This window comes from Rhipicephalus microplus, chromosome 6 (genome assembly GCF_043290135.1).
Source record: "Rhipicephalus microplus isolate Deutch F79 chromosome 6, USDA_Rmic, whole genome shotgun sequence".
Taxonomy (NCBI): Eukaryota; Metazoa; Arthropoda; class Arachnida; order Ixodida; family Ixodidae; genus Rhipicephalus; species Rhipicephalus microplus.
The window spans coordinates 34,978,421-35,002,947 of NC_134705.1; the positions used below are offsets into that span (position 1 = coordinate 34,978,421).

The 24,527-nt window shown below is 46.5% G+C and overlaps 1 protein-coding gene across 7 annotated transcripts in view; it reads right to left on the reverse strand.

Annotated features, from left to right (window-relative positions):
• Nucleotides 1-1,084: 1,084 nt before the first annotated feature.
• LOC119167669 (uncharacterized) overlaps nt 1,085-24,527 on the reverse strand; it is a 58,462-nt gene continuing 35,019 nt past the window's right edge. For all 7 annotated transcript variants that reach the window (XM_075865909.1, XM_075865912.1, XM_075865913.1 and 4 more), the window contains one exon: nt 1,085-5,727. In XM_075865909.1, coding sequence (XP_075722024.1) covers nt 4,518-5,727 — 1,210 coding nt within the window. In that variant the 3' untranslated portion in view covers nt 1,085-4,517. The remainder of the gene's footprint in view (nt 5,728-24,527) is intronic.

Below are 24,527 nucleotides of genomic sequence, written 5' to 3' on the forward strand. Positions count from 1 at the left end.
AGGTTCCCTTGTACATTCGCCCAAAGAGACTCGCAGAAGAAAGCCATCATTGACATCACAGCTTCAGAGGTTACTTGAGTTTCAGTACCAGAAGCTGCTTTTTAAAGTCAGCAGCTTTGTTGATGCAAGATCTAAGGATGATTAGTAGTTAAGCCCTTCTCTTTACAAATACCTGTCTATCAAGCAATTTACACGGTGCAATACTCTATGCAATTCTACATTTCCCCTACACACTGTTAAATCTGTAAACATGTTTTTTTGCCCGACATTATAACTGGATAAGGTTTTTTAGATGTGAAGAAGTTCTTTGATTAGCCTGTTTAATGCTGTTCTGAGTGCCGCAGCTGTTCGCGCGGTTCTAAGTAGGTCACATTGCTGCTGCCTGTTGATGTCACGCTGCCCTTGCAGTGTGCACTGACATTACTGTTTCCATTGCCTGCCACGCGCTCGCCCAGGGTGTTGGCTCGCCATGGCGCCCGCAGCTGCCGCCTCATTCATTCGCCTCCAACTCCTGCAGCGACCGCCGCTCGCTACATTGCCGACTCACTTGTTCACAGGCAATAAACCTGACGCACGCCTAACGTATGCATTTAAACATGTCTGTACATGTCACCTACAAGACCTATGCAAGCCATCAGTTCAAACGGATCTTCCAGCGTTCATAGATCTTCCAGCGCCCTTGTGTTAGTGCCATTCAACCCGTGATGCCATCCGTGTGCAACGCTGCTGCTTTGCATTCCATCAGGGTCTTCTTCGGGAAGATGGTCCAAGTTTTTCCCGAGCAGTTTTACGCACTTGCATGGATCTGAAGCATGACACTTTACTGCCATGTAGAACAGCTTCGTTATAGGTTCTGGCTTGAACCCTCAATCTGTATTATGCAATTTCTATTAAGGTCCCATGAGCCTCTGCACCACATGCTGCATTTTTCAAAGCCAGTGTCTCATTTGCCAGTGGAGGCTTGCACCTTAAAATCTTCCACGTCTGTTACATAAAGCACCTTCGATTAGGTACTATGTATGGTTCCACCGATAGTTCTCAATACCTGAAACGAAGCAAAGAATAAGCACACATGTTTGAATGCTTTTTCTGAACCACCACACTTTATTTCGATTTTCTGGATGTTCAATAAAACAATAAAAATTTTATTCATTTCAAGAAGAGAAAAGGGGTGGTGGGAGAAAGCTGCTTCCTAGCAGCTTGACAAAGCCTGGTCCCATGTTATCACTTGGCATCACTGGCACAGCCCAGTGTATTAGACATAAATGTGAGTGATGTATGAGGGACACAAAAGAAAAATGCAAAGAAAAAATTTTTCAACACAGTGACAAAACGTACAGGGGCAAGTTCCACCCACTTGGTTCAGGGGGCGGTCGTTTGAACTAACACTGAAAAGGGGCGCGTGGTCATGACTTTGTTTTTGCTGGCAGAAAAAACGCCTTCAAAGAATAAATACTGTTAATGTGTGCTCACAGTGCTATCACTCCTTTGTCCTAATTGGTGATAGGAGGTGGACTACGAGCACTGAAGTGAGGGGGGAGGAGCTGACGCAGACTTTGAAGTGAGGATCACCCCTACAACCACCCCCCTCTGGATCAGCCACTGGATACAAAACAGATTGTTAAAAAGTAAAATGCTCGATTATTAGAAAAATTCAATGGCAGAAAACTGAGATGCAGACAAAATGAAAATAAATTGCATAGTTGTTGCATAAAATTGCATAGTTGTTCCCATATTGTGCGCATATCAAGCACATCAATTGCACTGGCACCTAAATGGTAGCCTATGCAGAAGGCAATGCCATTCATGTTACAATAAGGACACTACTACATAATTAAACTTATAAAGCAGTTAGCCACTATTGCTACCACAAATTAAACACAAGCACCACCACCACCACAACTGAAGATAGACAACACGGGTAGTGTAATACATTGACTCACGATCTGTACCATGCGTTAGCTGGTCAACAGTCATTGCAGCATATTTTTAAGCAATGTCCACCACAACAAAATTGCCAACTATAACAAAGAAAAGCATCTTTCTGTAACCCATGCAAATTTTTTTTTTTTAATTTTCAGTGTCTAAATTTGTTGTTTCTTAGTTGATACAGATTATATCACTCGTAGATGTGAACAGAACAGCCAATATAAACAAAACATTTCATAATGCATGCAGACAAGCATGTCATATCATTCTCATCCTCACTAGTCAATCACATGAATCCTCCTATGCTAGGTGACCAGGAGGGAACCAAGATGTCAGTGGATGGGCGAATACATTGACGGAAATGGTCAAAATGCCTTTGATTTGCCAAGAAATACACGGCAATAACTAAAGCAACGATGGATGTTCTAAACTCACTTGAAAAAGTTTACACAAAAAGAGTAGTACTTTGAACATTTACAACTGAAATTCCAGCTTGGCATGTCTCACTCATGATTGTTCCATATACAAAATCTTAACACAGTAGCATTAAAGAGCTTGTTTTGCAGAAATTGCGGTGTCAGTGTCCATGGTTGTCAGTGAAACATCATCTTGATGCAATATAAAAGTCAAGATGCAAATAAAAATACTTAATAAAAATCTCCCGTTCAAGTGTGAATTGATGCCAGCCTGTCTGTGTGGCAAGCAGATGTTCTACCACAGAGTCATGCTTGCTTAAAGCTGCTTTGAAAAAGAAACGCTAATGTATGAATGTCATGCAGCGGAACGAGTCTCCTTAATGCATTCAATATTGCATGGCAGGAGTGCACCAAGCATCAAAACATGTCAACTGTGCAACAAGTGGATGTTTTACAGGCACACCCACTACAAAGCACTCAGACATATTCAATCATCAATAACGTCTGCAGTCGGCTTAGTTGGTGCATAGCTGGGATGCAATTCGTGGGCACAGAAGGATGAAGACGAACGACGAAGTGCACTTGTCCATATCACTTTTTTCTATCTTTGTCTTCATTCTTACTTCTGTGCCGAATTTTTAATCATCTTCATTCGCAGAACCATGAACACAGTAAACAGCTGAGCAGGTTCGCGTGTTGTTTTATGAGCGTGCAGCGAGACCCTTGCTGATTCACAAAAGGATTATTATGGCATAGTGGGCACTTAGTAGCTGTGCTTGCAGTGGACATTCTAGGATAATGTAAAATGGCCAATGTCACACACAAAGGCATTTGTTTCCTTATGGCACGGTTGAGGCATGCACCGAGGACCGATGCCAGGCTAGCACTTGAGATGGTGATACGTGCGGGAGGCCCGGTTAGGCTGTCGTGTTCAACTCGAGCAACTTCCAAGTTTTTGTTCAAATGGGTTCAGAACACCCATTGTTTATTGCATGCACTTCTCATGCATAATTATTGTCATATGTTCATTTACCATGCAACTCTATGCAGAGAAAACATCTTGCTTTCAACAAGCATATATATATATATATTTATATACACTGTGACACTTATTTCAAGTCAACCAAGAACAAAACGACATCCAAACACTGCATGTTCTTATATAAAATATAGTTACTAATTGGCCTGTGTGATGAGAGTTATGGGCGTTACATGAATGTTTCAAAAGTGCCCGAAACTAAAAAAAGGCTGACAGCACCGCGTCACCTAAACAGCAACGACGACGTCGAGGACTAGTGGGTGTGAGAGCGCAGAGCACAAGCATTAAAATCATGAAAAAAACAAGAGCCAGAAGCTCATCACGACGCAGTTCTAAAAAGCTAATCGGGATGAGACAAGTGTGCCTCAGGGTAAGCAAAACCTGAAGGGCAAGAGAGCTGGCAGTTCGAGGTCAACAAGGCGAGAAGAAGGCCGTGGCTGGGAGCTGAAGATGGGCAGTCAGGTGATGAACCCGAGCCTTCTGGACTTCACCTGGCTTGGGCCTCCGGACAGAGCCTTCGAGGGAGTGCGAGCTGCCACGGTGTTTGAGACCAAAGTCTGCAGATTCCGGTGCAGGTGTAGCAACGGCAGTTGGGCCACGGGCTTGAGCCTTGCACCGGCCGCCTCATCGGACGAATCTGGATCGCCAAATGCATTCCGAGCAAACCCTGTTCTATCACCTCTACCAGGAAGCATCTGTTAACATTACCACAGAAGCCACAACATTTTGGCGAGACAGAGCTTGCGATCTTTCCTGCTATGCCGAATCGCCGCGTCGGAGACAGTCTGTGTCATGCAGCTTTGCCTTTGAGCCTAAATTTTGGGGACGTTAGATGTTTTTTTTCCTTTTAAAGCTAACTTTTATTCAAATATTGATTTTCTTGTAGTTTGTGTTGGTTTTTCGCCTTTAATTCTTGATTAAACGTTTGTGTGTTGTTTGTGAAGCGGACGGCTTTGTCCTTATTAATAAGACTCTTTGAGGCTCAGATCAGGAAAGACAAAGCAGTAAGAAGAACCTGTATCACACTGTAGCAGTGACACAAAAAGTTCAAATTTTAATTTTGGTAGACAAGTCTTCATAAAAATTGACATTGCTAAGAATAACCTTGCATTTTAAATGGGCTGTTGTTGCACTCAGTCTTTGTAGTGTATGTTACTTCTGTGCCGTCTGTAGTGGTGCTTCAAAGTGAAGCCCATGCCACAGATATCGCACTCAAACTGGACCACCCGATCATGCGATTTCAAATGGGTTTTCAAGTTGCTGTTCTGCCTGAAGGTTTTATCACAGATGTGGCACGCAAACTGGAACGATGACGACGAGAGAACGAGCTCGTGTCGAACGGCTGCATGGGCTTTCAAGGCGGCCCACTCTTTAAACCGATCGTTACAGCTCGGGCACTGATAGATAGGAATGCTTGTATCTTGTGTTCCATCTGCAGCTTTGCCAGGGCTCTTGCTTGCCTCATCCGTCCCACATTCCCCAGTGACATGCTTTTGTGGTAGTGACCTTGTGCTGCTACACTGCAGGTTTTGGGAAGGCACTATACCATACCTGAGGTCATGTTGATGACGTCTCGCAGGAGCCTTAGGGGCATTTGTTTTGCCCCGCACTCTCAGGCGAACACTCCATCCTGAGTTTGTTGTCATTTGGTCAGCGCTGAGCAGGTCATTCGAACCACTACCATCCTCGCTACTTGACTCGTCATCAGCAGGTGCCTGCTCAAACAATAAGTCACCCAGTCGGGCTTCTTCCAACGACTCAGTAGCCAAGTCATGCTGGCTGGCAATGTGCGCTTCCAACTGAGCCTCTTCTAGAAATCCCTTCCCGCAGGTTTCACATTTACGAAACTTACCACAGCTCTGCAAGTGCATGTTGAGATGTTCCTTTTTGTTGAAGGAGCGATCGCACATGTTACAGACGTGAGGCTCATCGCTGTCGTGCAGCCTCATGTGGCGCTTCAGATTAAATGCCCGCGGGAAGACTCTGTTGCACGTTTTGCAACGGTGTGTGCAGTCAGCTCGATGAGTTCGTTCGTGTGCAGCACAAGTGACAGCATACCGGAAAAGCGAGGGGCATACGCTGCAACGGTACATCACAGAGTTGGACCGGCGGTGTGTGTTGCTATGTCGGAGCAATGTGGACAATGTGGCGAACGCACATGCACATGTTGGACACTTGAAAGGACGCTCGCCTGTGTGTGTGCGGACATGTTGGTCCAGCTCGAAAGGAGTGCAGAAGGCCTTGTTGCAGTCCTTGCAGGTGTATGGCTTGACACCCTCGTGTCGGCGCACATGGATGCCCATGTCTCGGGCTGTGCCAAATACCTTTGGACACAGGGAGCACCTGCAATGGGTGTGGTCTTTAATTGAGAGGTCATTGTTCGTACAGCTATAGTCATCTAGGCTTACAAAACAAGAGAGGGTGTCTACTAATTTGATATTAATAAATTCTCTGACTTTTCCAGGTTTTTCATGATGAATAAAAGCAAATTTCATGACTGCCACGTCTGCTTGCAAAACTTGTGCACTGAAAACAAGCCCTTGAGTGGCAAAAAAAGAAAAAAAAACAGGCGCTCCATATAAAATAAGTAAACATATTTACCAGATGCATTCAGAATGTTCTGAACGCTTGCGGTGAATGTGAAAAAATATCTATATCTGGCCAAAATAAAATCCCTGAGGCAGGCAGTGATCAAGTTAGCTGTTCGATGTTCGGAAGAACCACAAAGAAAACACACCAGTTGAAAGTAACCAAAGATGAAAGTTTGAAGGAGCCTGCTATAGTCCGACATCGCAATCAAAGCTGCTTGGAAACATAGAAGTGGCGCCATCTTGCGGTATCCCTGTAAAATGAGGACACGGGAGCCTGGTCGGTTCTGTCGCTGGAGTGTAATGTAGTTTACTATTGCCACGTTCCTTTCCTAAAATTTTGTTATCACACTGTTACACTACGTTCAGTGCAAGCCGCGCCTACGATGTTCAAAAAGCTTTGAGGGAGTAGATCCTTTTGTTGAGATTACGCCCACTTTGTGAACGTTTCAGATTATTGTGGAACCTACGTCACCGCTAGCGATAACGCTAGAACGATCGATGGCCAGTGTATAAATGCCGATGCGCTTCGACGCTTGTCAGTTGATCATCGGACGACGCTCTGTTCGCCGCTATCAGTGCAAAACTTTCCGTTTACCGACACAGGTTCGCCCAAATAAACAGTTTATTATTTGACCCGCAGCCTGCTTCATTCGTCCACGAAACGACTGCGTAACACTATAATGACTATAGCGCACACCGCTTAGGATCTGGATTGGATTGAATTGAATTACATTGACCTGAACTGCGGCATTCATTGACTCGACTATTTAGAATATGGATTGGATTAGATCTGATTCGATCTGGATTGCTGCATTTACTACCGATTTGTGCCCCCACGTAATTTGCGCACCTCTAAAATATACTTTTCAGCAAAAAAAATGAATAACTACTACTTGAGTATTCTGTGTACATTGCCTTGACAGCGAGTAACGACAACGTTGCAAGCACAGAAACGTACTTCAAAATTATTTTTTTTTCCCGATGAGCACACAAATGTTTGTATTTTGTGTCTCTGGGCTCTGACGCTTGAAGTGCAACAGACCTCGGATGGCTGCAGTGAAAGCTGAGGACAGCGTTTAAAGCGCCGACGTTTGAATATGTGGTCGCAAGAAGGATTCTGTCACGGTGCAACACCTACCTCGATTCCACAGATGAAGCACAGATGTCAGCACGTTACCTTGATTTGCATACCCTTCTGTGGAAGTCACGCTAAAGAATATTTGCAGATTTATTTACACAATCTCACCAAACTGAAATAAGAAATTTAGCTGCAGTTACACAAGTGGTACCCTTGAAGCATGAGCCACCAGCAATAATTGCATAGCTGAGGATGTTTGCTGTTGCATCACCAATAATAATAATAATAATAATAATAATAATAATAATAATAATAATAATAATAATAATAATAATAATAATAATAAAATGCAGGGCAGTTCTAGCTTAGACCAAACCACATGGCCTTCAAGCAGAGCCAAAATCGTGGCATAGACGAACATGCATAAATTTACAGATGTGAGTAATCTTTTGGTTCGAAAGTCAGATATACCATGTGGCATGTAGAAGCGACATACATCAAAATAGTGCATGTTCCAAGAAGGAAGCTAAGGAATGCTTTCGTCAATGTGAATGTCAAGTTGGCTGCCACAATTGTGACAACCAGTACACCAGTGGAACTGGCGATTTCAAGAAAAAGGTTAAGCAACACAAATATGCCACCACAAAAACGCATGACCTCGACTGCCCTCACTGAACATGCAGAATCTACAGACCACCAAATAGACTGGTCAAACCCGTGTGTTCTGGGCAAAGAGAAATGCGCATCTTCCCACGGGGGACTCTAAATGTGTCGCAGAGCGGTGGGGGTATCTTGTGAATGTTGCGTAATTGGGTATGGTTTGGGAATGCTTAATTGTTATTTCGTCTTTATCATTAATATTTATTGATTGACAGAAAAGCTTTGCCTTCAACAGTGGTGAGACACTGATGTTGGATTGTGCCCCACTACTGGTTGAAGGTACTGTTGCTTCCATTGCATCTACTCGAGTTCAGAAAAGTGCCAAGTCAAGCGAAAGCAGAGTAAAGACACCCTCGACTGAATTACCAACGCTTAATCCAGTGCCTACATATACGGGGTCGCTAGTGAACGCATGTGCAGCGCGAGCATTCAGTTTCCACTAGCAGACACTGCCTTTCGAGGAAACAGATGGGGGAGCAACAGTTAGCTTGAGGCACGAGCATGCGGTACGAGACGCGAGACCCAAGCATGTGAGTAGGGTTGTAGACAACATCGTCAACACCGGATTTGTGAGTAGGTGCGACTATAAAATAGTCCGCGTATAAAAGAAGCTTGGATCATGCCTGCACCTGAAGCCCAGATACAGACGAGTGTACATACACTGACTAGCAGTGATGGGACGCTTCCGACAACTCACTCTCACTGCTTACGTCACATATTTAGGCGGAGTACGCTGTGCCTTTCTAATGGCATTTATTGTGAACAAGGCTTTCTCCATATAGGGTGCCAAAACATCAGTAAACTTTGTGTTTCAAGAAACGGTGTATTCTTTCACGTTTACACTAAAAGCAACGTTTATGAACTGTTTTTTTTTTTCACAGCTTTTCTAGCAGCTCACTGTAGTTGCAGTTAAAAAAAATTCTTTAAGCTTTGATCAATGTTAGCGCTTATTTTTGTGTCGGCCACACAGAACTGCTGTCAGTTTCCATGACCTGGCCAGGTCTTTCGGAAATTCCCCGACTTTTCTATGACTTTTCCAGAAGGGTCCGAATTCCCTGACTTTTCTAAGTTTTCCAGGTTGGTAGACACCCTGCAAGAGACCTGGACTAAGAAAGAAAAAAAAGATGGAGAAACTAATCCACTCTGCGAAGGTGGATAACCAGTGAAGCTGTTCAGCACGGCTATCATGAGTAACAGCCCTTTAAAAGCAAAGAAGACAGCGCAGAAATAATGCTCAAGTAGGTACATGAACCAAGCTATGAAGCAAGATGAGGAGAAGGATGAGCGAGCATTGTGTACGTGGGCTGGGCACTGTAAGGCTGCACCACAAGCACACGCTCTGGCGACGGGAGTGGCAGCAGTTTGATACGGCTGCCTGTGACACAGGAATTATGAGGGAGGCCAGCGACCTCAACCCTGTTCAAGAGAGTCTACAAGGCAATGCAGCGACTCTGCACAACAAGCCCCCTTCGAAGCTCTTAAGATGCCAAAGACAGTTCTTGGTGAGCCGAATTGACTCCGAGTGCTAGATACCACCAACCCTCACTAGGCCTAATCTCAGAGGCCTCCGCCACATCAGCAACGACGTCATGTGGGCACGTGTGACTACTTGGCAGCGGCAAGAAAGGAGGCATTCATGAAAAGCGTCAAGACCACCAACAGGGATGCGGCATGTGTGATCCCAGACTCAGGTGCTGTGGCCGGCAAAGACCACCATAAGCAAAGACTCAATAAAACTACTGCTTAGTTAATGCATGTAAGGAATCTCTACTCTTTCATGTTTGCTGTTTTAAGATTATCTGTACTTCCTGTTTCATTTTTGAGTGTCATGTATTTGATAAATGTGTTGTGCCATGAGCGGAGTCTTGTCCAAGTCCATCACCTGCAACCATCCAAATCCATGACATTTCACAGAGAAGACATAGCCCTGGCCAGTTAGGGATGGAAGGCCAGGATGAGAATGTACTTTGCAACATTCAAACCACTGTGCACAGTAGACCTTAACACACCTAAGATGGCATCGCCATCATGGATAGAAGTTCACTTCACCACAATACATAAATATGAGAAAGCTGGCTTGCAAAAACCAAATTCATGTCCATGTCATGTCATGTTAAGATAAGCCTTACTTTCTCACTGCTGAGGAGCCACTGTTTCAGGGGCAATACAAGCTATCCTATATGAAAATATGATGGCCCTAGGATACATTAAAAATAATTTGTTTCTCGTAACCATTACCTTCTGTCTATCGTCGCAGGCCCGTTGTTCTTAAAGAGTCATAAACATGATGGAAGAAAATTCTAGGCATTCATATGGTTCAGACATATTCACATTTTACAAGGGTCAGTAAAGGTATTCGCATTTTACAAGGTTTAGTGGAAGTGATCATCCCTTCAAACACTTGGTAAATGCATGCTCCTAGGCATAGGGATGCTCCTAAGCATAGGGTTCTCCATCAGAAGGAGGGAGGGGGCAAAGGTTCATATTGCAGCCTCTCCCCTACCAAGTCACAGTTAGAGGCAGATTTGCCCCCTCCCCCCTAGGTGACTAAGAGCCCCCCTGGGCCACTGGATCGGGGCAGTTTTCTTAGGGTCAAGACATTGAGAGCATCCACTATTTCCTGTACAGTAATGTGGCATTTGAAACATGTTTTTTCTTTATCATTCAGTTTTGGCTAGAAACCTACACTCTCACCTCCTGGTCTTTTTCTCAAAACACTACTGCAAACTGGGATGGCCTTTCGTACATCACCGTTGCCATCACCAACCCCTGATCTTTTATTGAAGTTATAAAAACTTATTTCTCAACCTGAATGGTCAAATGTCCTGCATCCTCATGGTACGAATTTCCCTTATGTATTGGCTCACATGGTGCCTTTAAGAAAATAAAGTAAAAGTGAAAAGAAAAGATTTCCTTTTCGAAACCTTCTGTGGTGTCTAGCTGATGACATAACAAGTTAGTGACACATTCTGCAACTACATATCTTATCATTTTGACATCAATTGTAATAACATATTCTATTGCAATCTCTGGTTTATTTCTGGAACACGTATCTAAAGTATTGTGCTGCTAAAAGAAGAGTACCAGGCACTCACTGATACACCAGAGTGGATTTCTGTAGTTGACAGTTTGGTGCCCCTGCCAAAATTTTAATCCTGTGTCAGCCAAAGCAAGATTGACATGTTCTGTACTAAGTAAACCAAGACTTGTCAAAGTATGCAATAAAGAAAAAAAAAATGGAGGGAGATGTAGCCTAATGTTTAAGACAGTTGCCTTTAGAGTATGTGGGCCCTGGTTCAAAGCCTAGCACCGGTAACAAACTTTTTCTACTTTGCTGCTTGTTTTTTCTACAACTTGAAAGAGGGTACCAAAACTTTCACTTAAATGCTTCAAATTGCGTTATTACCCATTCCTTCTTTGATGTTCCCTTGAGAAGACTAGAGATCTACGTATGAATAGTACGCCCGAGTCGCATACAGGCTTCGTTGTGAAAGAATGTCACAAGCGAATATTAATACGCAGAACAATAGCCAGTCTGTAAAAATGTTTTCAAGTCAAGTTGCAGGTACATGCGATTATACCATTCACTAAATCTTGCACTGTAGAGAACAGAAATGCAAGTAGTTTTAACTCAATATAACCCTACTATTACTGAAGTGTTGCAATATTTCATCTATCATAAAGTCAGGACAGTAAGTGTTTTAAAAAGAATACCCAAATAACACAAAAAAAAAACATTTGAACGGTCTTAAGTGCACCAAAGGCTACAACATTTTGCCATGGTATGTTGCTGGTATCTGCATTTGTCGTGCTTTGATCAGTACATGCTAGATTGAACATAGTAATGGCCTTTAAAGGGATACTGAACGAAAATTGGAAAAACTGACATAACTTCTAAATTCTATTTGGAAAAGGCGACTGTTTCGATAAACAGAATTATTTCCCACATTTTCGAACACAGCAGTTAATGTATTTTTTATGCATTGTCAGCAAGGGGCGGTTGCGTGCGAGCGCAGGTCAAGACGTCACAAACTCCGAGGTGCATGCAAAGTGCACGTGTTTCTCTTCAATCAATCAATCAATCAATCAATCAATCAATCACTCAATCAATCAATCATTTTATTTCCTTTAGATAAGGTGGAGTACAGGACTAAAAGCTCAAGAGCTTGACGAGGTCCTGACCCCGTTCACAAGTTGACAAAGCAGCAGGAATGGCAGTCAATCATGTACAACAAACATGAAATAAACATACAGGTAGAACATCACAAAAAAGTAATACAAAAAGTTTATGAAAACAGTGCTAAGATAAAAAGAGAGTAGTTCAAATGTATGGTCATGAAGTGGCATGAACATGAAAAGCAATAATAAAAAGGAAAGAATGGGCATAAATTCTGAGAGATGTATCATTGAGGATAATGCATCAGTTGGGCGTAGTGTTTAATCTGACAGTTCTGTTTAGAGGAAGGATCGAAATCTTCGCGGTTTAAAAAATTTAACAAAGGTAGTCTGTAGGACAATGATTGTTTGTCATAAAAGGTTCTTGGGGTGGGCACAGTCCAAATTTCTTAGTGCCTGGTGAGTCGAACACTTGTGTTTACGCTAAGTTTAGCAAGATGTATTGTGGTATCGGTACAATGTTTGACAAACTCTTTATAGCATAACATCAGCCTGTTGTTGTAGAAAAAGAAAACTGGAAGAATATCATATTTTAGAAAAAGAAGTTTTGTAGAGGACAGATAGTGTTCAGCCGCAATATGTCGTACGGCCCTTTTCTGTAGTAAGTGCAACTTGCGCAAATTCGTCACACCGGTTGTGCACCACACTACGCTACAGTACTGTAACAAAGATGATCCCAGTGCATTGTATATCATAATTTTGACCTTAGTGGGAAGAAGAGATCGCATACGTGCAAGGACACCAATGGCCGATGACATCTTAGAGCATCGAATATCAACATGTACATTCCACGTAAGGTGTGGTGAAAAATATACACCAAGAATACCAACAGAATCAACCATGTCTAACTGCTGAGAGCCCAGAAATAAGCTCATCTTATTTATCGAGGTTTTTCCTTTAGGCGTATATAAAATGACTTGTGTTTTTGAAGGGTTTAGTTTTAGTAATTTCACTGAAGCCCAGGTATCTATAGCAGACAGTGTTTCATTAGCCATTTCTTCTATCTCTGTTTCCATGCTCCCAGTAATAAAAACTGTTGTGTTCTCTTGCCTTTCTCGACCTCTCCTTTTCTCTCCCTTCCACAAAACCGCTGATGTTTTACCCCAGCAGGGAGCATTGTTTGCTGCTGGCACCTACAGAGGAGTTAAACGGGTCGAGGGATGGAGGCGACAGCTAGTATTGTTGGCTTGCCTATTTCACTAGGCTTGTTGGCTTGCCTATTCACTAGGCTTGTTGGCTTGCCTATTCCTCTAGTTCACGGAATGGCCGCTAGACGAGGCAGATTGTGAAAAGCACATTAAATTCATTATTTTTCTGTAGTTGCTGCTTGCAATGAAGGTTGTCCTTATCGGTTCAAGGACACAATGGTTGAAAATCTTGGCGGCAAGAATTTTGTCCAGTATCCCTTTTATAGCGCTAGAGTCATTCAATGCTTCTTATGGTTGAGAAACTACGCTGTCACTCAAAGGGTGAGCTCATAAGCTGCTTGAAAATGCTGGAACACAGTGCCGCTCGGCTACAGAGGCGATAGTTCGCACCATCTGTCAATTAAAAAGCTTGCGCAGTGCGAGACAAGCTGCTGAATATGGTGTGTTCAAGCTAGCAGAAACATTGCCTCAGGATGCCTAACACGTGTTGTGGGCTGGGGTGCCGTTTCATCTACAAGGGAACCAAGAGGATGTCATTCACTTTACCATTAGACTAGCAGCACCAAAAGTAATGGAAGCAAGTCATATCAACTTTCACTCGAAGTATCTTGAAATGGTTCGCTCACTCATGTGTATACACATGAGTGAGCGAACCATTTCAAGGCCTCGGACACTATCACTGAGTATGATTTCAACAACATCGTCAAATCTGTGTCCCTGAAATGTGACAAGCCATTGCTGAGGGTTTACGCCATCCTAAGCATTTTTGAACTTCCTTCATATCTCACAAAGTGCATGGTCCAGTCCTGCTCATCAACATAGTGACCACCATGAAATCGACCAGGTGGGCCCCAACCAGATGCAAGCTAAATGGTACACTTCACATCAGCAGGTGGTAGTAACAAATTAAACGGTTATAGGCAATCTGGCACCCCAATCCATATTCCACGTGAGAACGTTCATTATTCATGTTGCTTATAACAAACTTAATTGTGCCCTGATGCGTTGGCGCTTGGTGTATGTGGTTAGTGTGCGAAAATATATGATCGTGCTTGTAGGCTGTTTTTGCACAAGCAACCTGTACTTTGTATATTATTGAATTATAAAGCTTTTTTTTTTCTCCAATGTCCGACCATGACGACAATACCAACATTCATGAGATTAAAATAACTGAACCTCTTGTGAACTGCCTCATATAATTATTTATTTATTAGAGCATACTCTTAACCCACACTTGTTGGTCATTACAGGAACGAAGTACATATATTTAACAATTGGTATATAAAAAAGCTCAAGTAATTTCAACAGTCAAGAAGAATGAAAAAGAAAAAAAAAATCAACACTGGCGTGACAAAAAAAAGCAAAACAGCAACCCACCATTCATCGATTGTTAAGTAAAACAGTTGTCAAGCGAATGTTCAAAAGTCTTTGCATTCGTGCACTCGGCAATATGTGCAGGTAGTGCATTCCAGTTCTCATTAACATCGGCGAAAAACGAATACCAAAAGACGTTTGTGCGGGTGACATATGTACTAATGGCTGCACTGTGGTTTATTTTGTGCTAATTCTATCAGATTGTCATATGTACATACTTTTATTAACACTTAATTGACCCTGGAGTAACTGAAAAAATAAATTTATTCGGTTCCTCTTCCACCTAATCTCAAGCAGTTCCAATTTACATGTGTTTAGCATCCCGGTAATTGAGTCTTTTTTTTAATCTTGAACATATTCCTACGCTAACGCAACAGGGAAAACAAAGAGAAGAGGAGGACGAACAGCGCTTGTTTTGCGAGTGGATCGCTGCAGGGCGGCAGCCATTCAGCCTCTTTCCATCAGCCCATCTTCAAATAAACATCTTTCATCATAACAGTTTGGTGAGAGGTACGGGGTACGATAACGGCGCTCCCTACGAATGACGACACACTGACCGCAGAGACGCAATACATGGCGATTCGCCGAAGTAGACGAATTGCTGGTCTGCCGCCGGAGATGGATTCCGACATGGACAACGAGCATTAGGCACATGCTTCCAGTCTACCGAGACCGGCCGCCTCCAGTCACCCATGGCAACCCTACATACAGCCACGAACCTTCGCAGGAAAAGCTGGTGAGGATGTGTTCACATGGCTGAGCTTCTACCAACGGTCAAGTCTGTTCAATGGTTGGAATACCACCAGTCAGCTCACCAATGTCGGCCTTTTCCTTAAGGGGACCGCGTCTGTGTGGTATGAAAACCACGAGGAGAGTTTGACAACGTGCCAGGAGTTCGTCAACAAGATTAGGAAGTGCTTCGGAGATCCAGTGGCCAAAAAGAAGCGTGCCGAGCGAACGCTGATGCAGCGCGCTCAGGTTGCTGGGGAAACCTGCACAACGTACAATGAAGAAGTGCTCAAGTTGTGCAAGGTCTTGGACCCTTGAATGACCAAAGAGGACAAAGCGGGTCACCTTCCGAAATTAATTGCAGAGGATGTTTACCAGTACCTTATCGCGAAGGACAGTCTGGAGTCCGTGAGTGACGTCATCCTGCACTGCCGCACATTTGAAGTCTTAAGAGCTCGGCCCATCACACCGAAGTTCGGCCGCTTGACCAACGTATTGACTGTCGCCAGCGTTGACGTCGCTCCAGCTCCGTCTGACCTCGTGTCAATTATCCGCCAAATGGTGCGCGAAAAGCTAGACCGACGTGAAGCGGCGTCTGTTTCGTCTCTTCGGGTTCGGGAGCCTCTCCCTCCATGCGATCCGGGTGTGACGTCTATCAACGCTGCTTCCGTTGATGCATACAACTTTGCACCTCGTCCAATGATACCAAGCCCTGCAATGAATGCCCATATTGAATACAAGGTCCACGACGGCTTCTACTCAGTCCACCTGCAGTCTCTCAACCGTGAGACAGCCACGCCGTTTATCCTTCTGATGGCAAATACAGCTTGCCTCATGAGCGCCCCGCCTGCCTCCAATGTGGCGTCTGTGGCCACGTCACCCGATTTCGTCCTCAGCCCCGTTGCATGTCAACACCATCAAGGGACCGACCCTGCACTTTCTATCGGCGCAACAATTACTATGGTGCCGGAGCCAACTGGCCTTCCGGACACCCTATCGGCCGAATCACCGCAGCGACTCCCCAGCTTCCGTGCAGAGCTTGACGCCACCGCCTGCACGGCAGTACAGGTCTACATCTCCTCGGCGCCGTCTGAAGTCCCCACGGCCGGAAAACTAGGCAGCGCGACCGATGGAGGTGAGGTCGCCAGTCATCTTCAGCCACCTTTCCCCATGCCACCGCCTGTCACCATGCATCACAACAAGATTAGTGTTTTAGTGGACAATGTTGCTACGTCAGCCTTAGTAGACACAGGATCGAGTGTATCTATCATTAGTCTGGATTTCAAAACCAAACTCGGTCGTAAAGTAATCTTTCGTTGGAACAACGCTCACACATTTTGTGCCGTAAGTGGACAATTGCTTCGACCCCTTGGTGTGTGCACCATGAACATTTATTTTTTTGACAAGTTCTATCAAGCTGAATTTGCAGTTCTTGCTCAATCTACACATGATGTAATTCTTGGCCTCCACTTCCTACAGCAGTGTGGTGCCACGCTTGACTGTGGGACCGGCGAGCTTTTCCTGCCCCCTCTTGCCAACCTACCTTCTACCTGTTTGCACACCCTCCCCGCCCTTGGAGATGTCGTCCTACTGGCACATTCTGTATCCAGAGTTCTAGTAGCTGCTGATAGTGCTGACACTGATGTACTTGCTAGTGTTGCAGAGCCTGTGTCTTCGATCATAACGAAGAAAAGTGGTTCGTATCTCGATGCGTCATCTCTTTGGCCCGCAGAACAACCACACTGTGGGTGTCCAATGTGTCTGGCGAGTCTGTTGTGCTACCCAGGGGTATGAGGCTTGCATCGTTGGAAGTGGATACCAGCATGGATATTGCATCTTTAAATAATGACACATCGCATGAAGCCCAAGCAACTGATATTAGCCCTGGTGTCCCTCAAGACTTCTCCCTTTGTCTGAAAATTGTCAACAAGTCACTGACCTCCGAGAAGCGTCAAGTTCTGGTCAGTGTCCTAAGGAAGCACGCGTCACTGTTTGATTTCAGCCAGGAAGCTAAGAAAGTGCGCATTCCCAACACACAGGTTCATCACAGGATCAACACTGGGTCAGCGCATCCAATAAGGCAGAAGCCTTACCGCGCGTTCGCGTTGGAGCGTAAGGTTATCGCTGACCAGGTGGATGACATGCTGGCCAAGGGCGTCGTTCAAGATTCTTCTAGCCCTTGGGCTGCGCCGGTCATCTTTGTGAAAAAGAAAGACGAATCCTGGAGGTTTTGTGTCGACTACGGGCGCCTTTATTCCGTGACAAAAAAAGATGTGTATCTGTTTCCCCATACGGATGACGTCACTGTCTCGACTTGGCGTCCTAATTTTCATCTGTGGACCTCCGATCGGGCTACTGGCGGATACCAATGCATTTCACCGACAAAGAGAAAACAGCTTTTGTGACACCAGACGGCTTGTCTGAATTCAACGTTATGCCATTTAGTTTGCGCAACGTGCCCGCGACGTTCGAAAGATTCTTGAACACAGTTCTGCGCGGCCTAAAATGGGAGATTTGCTTATGCTATCTTAATGACGTAATTTTCGGTGGCACTTTTGCAAAACACAATCAGCAAGTTGACCTTGTTTCGACGTCGCTCAAACAGGATGCCCTTACCCTGAACTCAAAGAAATGCCAGTTTGGCCAACTAAAGGCGCTAGTACTTGGGCATCTTGTGGACAAGCACGGCGTACGACCAGACTCACAGAAGGTTGCAGCAGTGAGAAAGTTTAGGCAATCACAGTCGTAATGCGAGTTAAGAAGATTCTTAGGTCTTCGCTCGTACCTCCAATATTGTAACGGTAGGATGAGAACGACGAAGAAGACAAAGAGGAGGACGATGTTGTCAGATCTGTGAGCCAACTGGGCGCCATCTTGTCCACCACCGAGTTTATTCCTCGTTTTATAAAGTCAAGTTATTCTCCCGTAACATCATTGGTGGGAGGTGCGGGGTACTCACTTCACGCAAAACGGAGCTTCGTAGCGGGCGCCTAGTGGTCTCCCCCATGGCGACTGCAGTCAACAATGCCGACCCTTCCCCGTCTACCGTGCCTTCTCCAACTACGTCCGTGCTTTCTCCAACTGGACCGTCAACCCTCATCTTGGAGCCCCCGAGAGATCCAGGTACCTTTTCTGGCACTGATGGCATTGACGTAGAAGTCTGGCTGAAGTCATACGAACGAGTGGGTGTACGTATGCGATGGGATCCAACGCTCATGCTGGCCAACGTGATTTTTTATCTCAGAGGTACCGCAAAGGTCTGGTACGAGACGCACGAGGAAGAACTGACTAGCTGGGAGTTATGCAAGCAAAAGCTCCGGGAGCTATTTGGCAGGCCTGTGGGAAGTCAACGCGCCGCCCAAAACGAGCTCGCACGTCGAGTTCAGACGTGCACCGAATCATACCTCACGTACATTCAGGACGTGCTCGCTTTGTGCCGCAAGGTAGACTCGCAGATGTCCGAAGCCGATAAGGTTGGCCATATTATTAAGGGCATAGCAGATGACGCCTTTCACCTTCTTGTGTTCAAGAATTCATCTACGGTCCACGACATTATTTCTGAATGCCGGCGCTTTGAAGAAGCGAAGAGCCGCCGTGTTCTCCACCAGTTTGCCCGGCTTCCAAACACGGCTGCAACGTCCACATGCGAAGACCCTCGCCTGCCTTCTACGGAAAGTCCCGGTGACGTTGTCCGTATTGTCCGTCGGGAAATAGAAGCCGCAGCTCCACTCGTGTCAGCTTCCCCCAACTCCGAAAGCTATCACGCCACCGTCTCTCTCATACAGACCGTCGTGAGGCAAGAACTGGCCAACGCCGGCTTAAACGTCTGCTCCATTCATCGTCCAGACTACGCCACACCAAATCCACCCGTGACTGTCCCGCCCAACCGACGTTTTTCTGCCAGCCCACATTATCGCGACCCGGCGGTATGGCGCACCCCAGACGACCGGCCGATATGCTTCAATTGCGGTCGTATAGGCCACATTTCGCGTCACTGCCGTGCTTGGTCCAGCTCTGCTCCGTGGCCTCACCCTCCGCCCCATCGCCCACCTGTCTGGAATTCACGCTCATCACCGAAAACAGAGCCGCTAACGCCTGAGAATTCCTCGCGCCCCCGATCCAGCCGCTCCCCTTCGCCACAACGCCGTTTCTCCCGCTCGCCCCCATCTCGCCGATCGCCGTCCCCAAGCTCGTTCCGGCGTTCACCTCCGGAAAACTGACGGGAGCAGCTCTTGGAGGTGATGCTGCAATACCGACCCGATCCCAAAATCCTCTACTGACCTTGCCCGCACATCAGAACCTTATCAATGTTGACGTCGACGGTGTACCTACTACAGCCCTCATTGACACTGGCGCACACGTGTCTATCATGAACGCTGACCTTAGAGCACGGCTGAAGAAAGTCCTTACTCCTGGCCCAACTCCTGTGGTCCGAACGGCCGATGGTGGAAAAGTCGCCGTAATTGGTGTGTGCTCAGCTCGCGTCAGCGTCGCCGGACACCACACATCAGTTCTGTTTTATGTTTTAGAACACTGCCCTAATGACATAATTTTGGGCCAAGACTTTTTGTCTGAACATTCGGCCTTGATAGACTGCTCTGCCGGTATAGTGCAACTCGCTCTACCTAATGTTGTTGATCCTCCAAGTTGCCCTCCAAGTCGGCTTTGTTCTACAGAACACCTGCGTCTCCCTCAACGAACAGTAGCTTACATAGGCGTCTCCCCTGTTCCACCTGTCCCAGACGGTGTTTATATTGTGTCCCCCAATGTTGACGTCCTGCTTTCGCACAACGTTGCGTTTCCTCACACCGTCATCACTATTACGGCCAATGCATCCTGCCTACCCTTAGTGAATTTGTCACTATGTACACAAGTCCTCCCTCGTGGTATATCTCTAGCCGAGATCGTGCCGGCGGCAGAGTGCCATATTTGCACTCTAAGTTATGACAGCATCCCGAGTGCCGAAAAAACTTCGTCTACTCCTCCATCAGACCAAAGTGTGTTAACCAAGATGATTGCCCCCGACTTGCCGAAAGAACAAGCTAACGACCTGCGTTCCCTGCTTGCATCTTTTTGGGACATCTTCGACCTTGGCGACCGCCCACTCGGCCAGACGTCCGTTGTTAAGCACCGGATTGATACAGGCGATACGAGTCCAATCCATCGGAGACCCTACCGTGTTTCCCATGCAGAGCGGCGCATCATCCAACAGGAGGTCGACAAAATGCTTTCTCGGAATATCATCGAGCCTTCATGCAGTCCCTGGGCGTCCCCTGTTGTACTTGTAAAGAAGAAGGACAACAGCTGGAGATTTTGCGTCGATTATCGCCATTTAAACAAAATAACGAAGAAGGACGTCTACCCTTTACCACGCATAGACGATGCCCTGGATTGCCTTCACGGCGCAAAATATTTTTCCTCCATTGACCTCCGCTCTGGGTACTGGCAGATTGCCGTTGATGACATGGACCGTGAGAAAACGGCGTTTATCACTCCCGACGGCCTTTACGAGTTTAAAGTGATGCCATTCGGTTTATGTAATGCGCCCGCCACATTCGAACGTATGATGGACGCTCTGTTGCACGGCTTCAAGTGGTCCATCTGCCTGTGCTACCTGGACGACGTTATCGTTTTTTCGCCTTCTTTTGCGACGCACCTTGAAAGGCTATCGAAAATCTTATCTGTCTTTCGTAAGGCGGGCCTGCAACTCAATTCGGCAAAGTGCCACTTCGGCCGTCGTGAAATTTCTGTCCTCGGACACCTCGTTGATTCCGTGGGGGTTCGCCCTGATCAAGATAAAATACGCGCAGTAAGAGATTTCCCTGTACCAACCTGTACCAAAGACGTTCGCAGTTTCGTTGGCCTCTGTTCTTACTTCCGCCGCTTTGTTAAAAACTTCGCCGACGTAGCACGCCCTCTCACTCAACTTCTCAAAAAAGACGCTGGCTTCATTTGGGGCCCTGAGCAAGCAGATGCGTTTCAAAATCTAGTGTGTCTGCTTACGTCTCCGCCTATCCTCGCCCACTTTGATATTTCATCTCCAACAGAAGTTCGTACAGACGCAAGTGGCTATGGCATCGGTGCAGTCCTCGCCCAGAAACAACAAGGACGAGACCGTGTTGTTGCTTATGCCAGCCGCCTTCTTTCGCCTGCTGAAAGAAAATATTCAATAACCGAACGGGAATGTTTGGCACTTGTTTGGGCAGTCGGTAAATTTCGTCCCTATTTGTACGGCCGGCCATTCACAGTAATCACAGATCACCACGCCTTGTGCTGGCTTTCGTCCCTTAAAGACCCTTCAGGCCGTCTTGGCCGTTGGGCGCTGCGCCTTCAAGAATTTGATTACTCAGTCCTGTATAAAACCGGCCGCCTGCATCAAGATGCGGACTGCTTGTCCCGGTATCCTGTCGACCCTCCAGACGGCGACTCCTCTAAAACCACCCTTCCTATCGACGTTTTCTCTCTATCCGCGTTTCATGACATTGGAATCGAGCAGCGACGAGATACTTTCTTGGACGGTATTATCCGAAGGCTCACATCGGTGAGGCCCGACCCTTCCCTTCGAATGTTTGAAATACATGATGGTGTATTGTACCGTTGCAATATGCGTCCTGACGGCCCCGAAAGACTACTCGTCGTTCCCATTCAATTGCGTCACACTGTTCTCGCCCAGCTTCATGATGCACCTACAGCGGGTCACCTCGGCGTGTCACGGACCTACGACAGAGTTCGCCGGCGCTTCTTCTGGCCTGGCATGTACCGCGACGTCTGCCGTTATATTGCAGCCTGCGACCCTTGTCAACGACGGAAAAAACCAAATGCCCCTCCGGCCGGACGTCTTCAGCCACTGCACATCCCACAAGAACCATTCTACCGTGTTGGCGTGGACCTGCTTGGCCCTTTTCCTACGTCAGCTGCGGGTAATCGGTGGATTGCAGTAGCAACCGATTATGCTACCCGATACGCGATCACACGGGCCCTTCCAACCAGCTGTGCAACTGACGTGGCCGATTTCCTTTTGGAGGACGTCATCTTACATCATGGCGCCCCTCGACAACTCCTTACCGACCGAGGCAGCTACTTCCTTTCCAAAGTGGTTGATGACCTCCTCCGCTCCTGCGCCACTAAACACAAGCTCTCGACTGCTTACCATCCACAAACAAATGGTCTAACGGAGCGCCTCAATCGCACTCTCACCGACATGCTCTCCATGTATGTCTCCGCCGATCACCGCGACTGGGACACTACGTTACCGTTTGTAACATTCGCGTACAATTCTTCCAGACACGACACCGCTGGGTTCTCTCCTTTTTTTCTGTTGTTCGGCCGTGACCCTGCGCTACCTTTCGACACCCTCCTGCCGGCCGGACTAAATGACAAGTCTCAGTACGCTCGTGATGCAATAATGAAGGCCCAAGCGGCACGCCAAGTTGCTCGACGACGCTTACTGGACTCCCAGGACAATCAGAAGAGCGTATACGACGCCCGCCATCGTGACGTCCACTTCACACCCGGAGATCTCGTTCTGTTATGGTTCCCCTCGCGCCGCGTTGGACTTTCGGAGAAGTTACTCCCACGCTATTCAGGTCCCTACCGTATCTTACGCCAAGTAACTGACGTCACATACGAAATCACCCCTACGGACCCCGCCATCCTTCACCCTCACACTGACGTAGTGCATGTTACGCGACTCAAACCGTATTACTCCAGTGCCTCCTGATTAGCACCGGGTCGGTGCTCCAGCCGCCGGGGAAATCATGTAACGGTAGGATGAGAACGACGAAGAAGACAAAGAGGAGGACGATGTTGTCAGATCTGTGAGCCAACTGGGCGCCATCTTGTCCACCACCGAGTTTATTCCTCGTTTTATAAAGTCAAGTTATTCTCCCGTAACAATATTTTGTACCCAATTTTGCAGACACTGCATACCCTCTGACCTCGTTGCTACGCAAAGACACACCTTTCACCTGGACAACGGATTGCGAATCTTCGTTTTGGCAGCTAAAGTTCATACTACCTTCTGGACTTATAGTCTACAATTTCGACCCTTCTGCCACAACGAAAAAGCACACTGATGCAAGTAGAATTGGCCTCGGTGCCCTCCTCATTCAGAGTTCTGGCGATGCCAAGCATGCCATTGCGTACGCCAGCCATTCGTTGAGCAAGGCCGAACAGAATTACATTGTAACGGAGCAAGAGTGTCTAGCTGTAGTTTCTGCAGTGCAGAAGTTCCGCCCATATCTCTATGGCCATCACTTCACGCTTGTTACCGACCATCATTCACTATGTTGGTTACTTGGTCTCCGTGACGCACCTGGTCGCCTTGCTCGGGTGGGCACCACGCTTGCAGGAGTTTGACTTTGCGGTCTGTTACTAGAGTGGCCGCCAGCATGGCGACACCGACTGTCTTACGCAAATACGGCAACCCACAACTACAAGTTACGCCGTCAATTTTGATGAATTCCTAGCCTCCATTGACAATACACGTTTCCCCGACCTCGCCACCTTCAGGAAAGAACAGCGAAACGACCGTACCCTAGACGCCTTTTTGGACTCAGCTGCTCAGCCGACAAACAACAATGGCTTTGTTATGCAAGATGACCTGCTCTATATAAAGAATTACGCGACTGATGGCGCACACTTACTATTAGTGGTCCCTACAAAGTTGCGACAAGACGTGCTCCATGCTATGCATGATGACGGGACCCCCTCACACATGGGTTTTGCCAAAACGTATCACCACATTCAGGGTAAAATCTACCGGCCTAGAATGAGAAAGAATATAGAAAAATGTGTGGCCACGGCCACTTGTGACAAATGCCAACAATTCAAGCGCCCGAACACTGCCTCGATCGGACTTCTTTGCCCTTCGATACCACCCTCAACACCTTTCGAAACGGTGGGAGTGGACCTCGTCGTCCCTTTCCCGCGCTCATCAAACAGCAACTGTTAGGTCATCATTTGTGTTGATCACCTGGCGCATTGTGCAGAGACCGCCGCTACGCCAACAGCCATGGCAATGGATGTTTCGAGCTTCCTTCCGTCGACAATCATACTTCGCCATGGACCCCCTCGCATTATTGTGAGTGATCGTGGACGCCAGTTCATTGCCGATGTGGTGGAAGAGCTCTTGCATCTCCGTGATTGTCAATTTCTCCACGCGACACCTTATCATTCACAGACATATGGTCTCGTGGAGCGCACGAGCAGAATGCCCACCACTATGATTTCTATGTACGTCAATTCAAGACACAAGAATCGGGATGACATCCTCCCCTTGAATATAAACCCCTGCAACTTGGCGAGACATAAAGTCACTGGCTGCAGCCCCTTCTACCTCCTTTACGTTCGACTGCCCCGATTCTACCTTGACACCATTCTGCCATT